Source organism: Trichoplusia ni, chromosome 10, assembly GCF_003590095.1.
Source record: "Trichoplusia ni isolate ovarian cell line Hi5 chromosome 10, tn1, whole genome shotgun sequence".
NCBI classification, from domain to species: domain Eukaryota; kingdom Metazoa; phylum Arthropoda; class Insecta; order Lepidoptera; family Noctuidae; genus Trichoplusia; species Trichoplusia ni.
The window spans coordinates 12,815,330-12,821,329 of NC_039487.1; the positions used below are offsets into that span (position 1 = coordinate 12,815,330).

Consider the following 6,000-nt stretch of genomic DNA (forward strand, 5'->3'; position numbering starts at 1 on the left):
TAAGTCAAGTATTTCAATTTTTACTTTCAAATTAATTCTTAGTTTTAGAACATTCAATTAATTATTAAACTTTTATCTTCAACTTACCTGATAATGTTATTTTAATAAAAATTATCCACGTATTTAGTCAAAATTATATTCTACAAATTATATCGATCAATAATATCATACTAGAAAATCTTACCAGAGGTAGTAATAGCATCCCTCAAGGTAAGACTGATACACCCGCGGAAGCGAGACAAGGCAATACACGCCGTAGAGCGGCATCTCTTTCATTACCGCCAAAACAATCTTAAATTGTTGTGAGCCCTCTGTAAAAACAAAATAGAATCTAATATAATAATGTTATTGCTAATGAAAATGATGATAATGATATTGATAGTATGGATGTGTGACATGTCTCTGTTCACGATGTTTATGTACGCACAGCAGCGGAGCAGTGCGGCCGGTGTCGCGCCGCCGCTCGCACTCTAAACCTCAACAAGTTCTGCAGCCGAGACTACGGTGAGTACATCCTACTAGACCCTTTAAAAGTGGCCCTAGAGACCTACCAATACTACTCTACTCTCTATCTTAAATGGTTTCTGGCTACGTGCACCCAGCATATTATTTCACTAGATAATCACAAGCAGTGCTCAACAGATATTGGATATTTTGACAGCTAAGTAGAGATGGCTAATATCCAAGCCAGTAAAGAGTTTTGCCATCTTTAGCTGTTCAATATGTTTCATAATATGAATTACTGAAACTGAAAGTTATTTCCATACTTATGGGTGTTTTCTATTCCACTGTAAGTTCGTGGTAAACGCAATGACTGCAAAAAATAGTCAAACTTACTAACATGAGTTGGCAATTTCAATTTGTTTGTGTATTAATGTTACAATGAAATTTTCAATGTATTTGATTTCAAAATTACAGTATGTACTACAAAATAATAACAAAACACCTTTTATAATAATTTGAGTCTTAGGTCCTAAGTTCCTCTGTGGCAAGTCTCGGTTTCCCAAAATGCTAGCAAACGCTAGAAATAATACTTTAACTCCTAATTCTCCTTAAGATTTTAATCCTAGCCTCCATTAACACGAATTACAAGAGCTTACCTTGATACCGAAGATAAAAGCGAAGGGTTTGAGTCATCAACCGAACTCTTGAGGGTTCTCAGCAGCACGAATTTATTTTATTAGTAAAGTTATACCTAAACAAGGGAGCTTCGGATGACAAACAATCGTAAAAACACTTCTCGATTATAAAACAGCCAATAAAAATATATTTTCGGATTTACCACTTTATATTATTGCTTTGCCACGCTATAAATAGGATTTCTCAATGAACTGAACATCTTTATTTATTTTTACCTGACAAGTCTTTTGGTCCTTTTTAGGAATGAACTTGAGTAACTCAAGTGTTGAATGAGCGAACATTATTGCGTTTATTATGATATTAAAAATCAGTTCGGCTTTTACTGACAGCCAATCGTGAAACGTAGAAAATTAGAAGCCGATTCATCAAAACCTGAGCCAAAATCTGGTTAAGCAGCCAAAACCTGAGCTGGAAAAAACTGGATAGATGTGAATTAGCGACATCCGTCTTTCTTTCTTAAAAATGGTAAACATTTTAGTGTCAGCTTGGAGTACTGATTCTCCTGTCCACTATTATTTTCCTCAAAAAGAGAATGTACAAAGTCCAAAGCTTTGGCTCAAAGTAATAGAAAAGGTCTGTTAAAAAAGAACTGTTGTACCTACTTGATTTCATGCTCCTTGATCCAAGGAGCGAATTAGACGTCCCTATTAGCTTATTTGTACATGGGTTTTTGATGGTATGTATTGTGTGTGCAGTCATAATGGGCAAGGTGGTGGGTCGCGAGGCGAGCGCGGCGAGCGCGTCGATCGCGGGCGAGCAGTGGGTGCGGCTCGCGCTGAGCGTGCAGGCGGTGTACAAGCGCGCGCCGCGCAGCCGCCTGCGCCGCGGCGCCACCGCCCTGCACGTGCGCGCCGCGGACCTCGCCTGCAAGTGCCCTAAGATCAAGATCAACAAGTAAGTCAGATATGCTTCAACGGAAAACTTTGCCAAGCCAGTTTGCCTTTTTAGTTCATGAAATTGAAAAGCTCTAACGAGTAGGAAAAGAATAATAAATAAAATTATTCAAAAATATTTTTTCAATTTAATTTCCATAAGCAGTTAAACGAATATATATTACCAATAGCAAAGTAAACATGAAAATGGCTTTGGTAAAAATTTAAAACAAATTGAAACGTTTTTCGATATTTTGTTCAATTTCCTGCTAACCATTATGTTTAATACCGAACGGACTCAAATAACAGTCTGTCGAAAGTAATATAAAGTCACCAAATCGCAAATTGCTGCTTTGGTGTTCCCTCAACTGACAATAGATTTAAACCCATTATTTAAAGCATTAGAAGTCAACGAAGCGTCGCGTCGCTAAGACTCTACAAAATGTATTCGCGAGAGAATTATTATTATATCAATGAATTTAACCAAATACTGAGAGTTAATGTACTGAGCATAATGTAATTTGAGTACAGCTTTTTTATAAAAAAATCTTTAAATAATTCTGAATCAATTTGTTGGTAATAAAGGAATCTATTTATTCCTCGTCCAGGTCTTACCTTATCCTAGGAGTGGAAAAAGAGGGTGTGTCAGCCGGTTTGCCGGGGCTGACAGTCGGCGAGAGGACACTGCTGTTGGAGTGGCGCGACGACTGGCACCGACGCATCCGCCGGCTACAGCGGCGCGCGATCAACTGCCACTAGCGGCCGCCATCTTCAAATAGTGGGGATACAGCAACCAATGAGAGCGCTCCGTTCTCGTCATAATCCGTCGTTGCAAACTTACGTGAATTGATTAACGTAGTTGTTTTAACTGTTACTGCCATATACGTGCTGTCTATATAAATTCATATTACATTTTTTGGTCTCAGGAATGATTGTTGATATATCATAAGACTGATTGTAAGCGCCCTACATTATAATCATCTTTGTACAACAAGTGTCTACGGCATTATGTCAATTCCCTCAAATAACACCTTGTAGTTCTTAGATAAGATTAAAACTAAGATCACGGAGACAAATTTCTTAATATATGTATAATCCAAGCCTAAATAAGGGCCCTTTACATTTTGACATGACTGTCCAATTAAATGAAACATTATTGTAAAAATATGTAACTAGTTTTGTTTGCGAAGGTACTTCAGATTCTTCTCAATAAAAGAACTGACAATCGCATCTTTAGTTCTCCGCGCTGCGACAAGGGCACAGTTATTTGGAACTTGTAGAGTGCACTCAATACAGTCGCGAACAAAACTTTTTCCGTCAGACTAAAAACAAGAAAGTATCGTACATGTATTCAAAATCTTCTTTTACATCTTATATCAAGTTTTTAGATCTTAGATTCAAATTAAATCTAGAACGAAAACATATAATCGATAGAAGTAACTTTTGGCACTTATATAGCCTTTACTCATAAAATAATGTATTCGTAAAAGATTTTTGTCCATTCTTATCTAACAGTCATTCCTGGGACTCACGAACGTTTACCTAGTCCGTTTTAGGAATAACGTTAATGATAACTATATTGTAGTTCTCACTGTTACATGCGACAAGATTTATGCCAAAAATGCAAGAGACTATGATTGAGACTCGTGGAGTTTGGTAACACAAAACGTAATTGGAATTAACATGGGAATTCAGATATAAAATGGCCTAAACTAATTAAAAAAACCTCGTAAGTACCAACAAGTATTGCGTTTACCAAAATTCGCGTTTCTCAGTCTCCAAATGAAACACAACTTTAAAATTATCCCCATCCCTAGGATTTCGTTTTAAAACGTGTAAATTATTATTTATTTCGATTAGTTTTAATTGTATAAGGCAAACCTAATTTTATCGTTCCATTTCTTGCATTTTTTGTATAATTGTTATTTTATATTGAAAATGCTAATGTTGATATTGTTTTTATGTGTATTCAGTTGCATGACGTCACGACATTTGTCTAACAAACGAACGAAATCCCTTTCTCGATGAAACAAACAACTCTAAAAAATATACAGACTCCTTGATATTTCCAAAGAGGTTGTTACTTTTCGGCCATCTTAAAAGTAAAATATGTCATTTGAATGTGACATGTCAATTGAGTTTGACAGATGGCGTGAGTTGTGTGAGCGATTGTACACGTTAGATGTAGGACACATGCGAAGATGAATCATCACATAGTCACAATGGTTTAACGTACCTCATTTAATATTTAAATCTTATCACTAAGAGTTAAGTGTTTAATTTATATCGTTAGTGCTTAGATTTTATACACTTTAAGCTAAAAATATCAATCTCTCTATGTGTTCGTAATTTCTCTCTTTTATTTTCTGTAAATTAAATGGTTTAAATATTAAATCTTGCCAAAGTAACATTTTATTTTGTATAGACTTCTTAGTTTCATCTGTTTAATGTTTCCTCGATGTCATAACTTGAACAAAATGCGTTGCCTAATAAGGTATGTACAGTATTACTAGCTTTACTAAGAAAAATAATAATAAGAGCCTTTTGAAATTTGAAAAAGTACAATCGTGTGCAAAACTCTTAATCACAATTTAAAATAAAATTACGTGACGAAAAATCCTGACATACGTCATCTAAAAAAATAATACACCTCAACCGAGGAGTAACCTCTGAAAGTATGCGTAATCATTTACAATTGAGCTGTCAAAGTTATTTATGCTATCTCCTGGCCGGGCTAAGTACACAATGGCATAAATCAACCTGACGGCGGAACGTTTTACAATAATCAATGTTGCCAGCATGAATCGTTCAGACAAAATTGGCGCATCTCAAAAAAAGCACTTTTAACATAATAAATATCATCGTGTTTGTAATACTTTGACGTGAAATATCTTAATATCGCCGCTGACAGCTCTACATGTGCGGCATATTAAGTGAGCGAATTTTTATTCCACGAACATCTTACCATACAATACAATTTTCTTCAGACCCTCAATCGTATAATACATGTTGTACTTTTTCAAAAGCAAAAGAAAATTAATCTATAGATAAAATAAATATTAAAAAACGACTTAGAAGTTTCGCTTGAACGTAATACGGATTGTAAAAAGTGTATTTAGTTGTAGATTGAACTATTAACCTGTTTCTAGTTATGCATATCTTTAGATTTCATAATTTGTGTGTAATTTAAATTATAATTTGGCACAATAGACTTATACCATTGCTTTTGTTTAAAAAATTAAAATGTCAATTTAGTAACAGTGTTGTTTTTCGAAGTTTACCTATAAGTAAAATGTGCGCCAAATTATAATTTAAAAAGCTTACAAAATATAATAATATCTGTACGTAATTGTACCTATAGTATAGTCAGTTTGTATTTTTACTGAATGTAATAATATATGTGAATATTGTTTTATTTTTCATTTTTAATTTATTCAGGATACAGTTTTAATGCATTTCATATTCATTGAATATCGCATTTAAAATAAAGACATAAACGGTAAAGTATTATTAAAAATAGAATTCACTTCATAATTTCAAAGTTTACGATCATAAAAATCAAATGCTACACAATTTTAAAATAACTGTTGTCTGATATTATAATAATATAATGATTAATGACTGAATAATTCTCATATCTCCATTTCTATTTTACTTTATCCCATCTGAATATTTTTTTCTTTATTGGATAAATAAACTATTATGTAACGCACAATTAAGGCCTATTATGCTTCCCGTCGATAATAATAAATTAAAACAATAATGGCGATATGTACTGTTATTAAATAGTCTAAAATCCACTTTAGTTATACTTATTTATATTTTAAGGGATGTCAATTGAATTTGCGGAAAGCGCGCGAACGCCTTCCATAGATCCAAGATGGCCGACTTTTGTCAGTGGTCTATGAAATGTTTGCCGCGTAATTGAATTGTGTTTTCAAGATACCCTACTCCTGTGATGTAATAAATGTTATTGGTTATATTTATT

The 6,000-nt window shown here is 34.0% G+C and overlaps 1 protein-coding gene across 4 annotated transcripts in view; it reads left to right on the forward strand.

Moving 5' to 3' along the window:
- Positions 1–4,191, forward strand: part of LOC113497882 (netrin-B-like) — a 131,247-nt gene extending 127,056 nt beyond the window's left edge. For 2 of the 4 annotated variants that reach the window (XM_026877649.1, XM_026877647.1), the window contains exons 5-7: positions 430–504; positions 1,836–2,034; positions 2,621–4,191. In XM_026877649.1, the coding sequence (XP_026733450.1) occupies positions 430–504; positions 1,836–2,019 (259 nt within the window). In that variant the 3' untranslated portion in view covers positions 2,020–2,034; positions 2,621–4,191. The remainder of the gene's footprint in view (positions 1–429; positions 505–1,835; positions 2,035–2,620) is intronic. The other 2 variants (XM_026877651.1, XM_026877648.1) reach the window with 1 other exon arrangement.
- Positions 4,192–6,000: the final 1,809 nt, after the last annotated feature.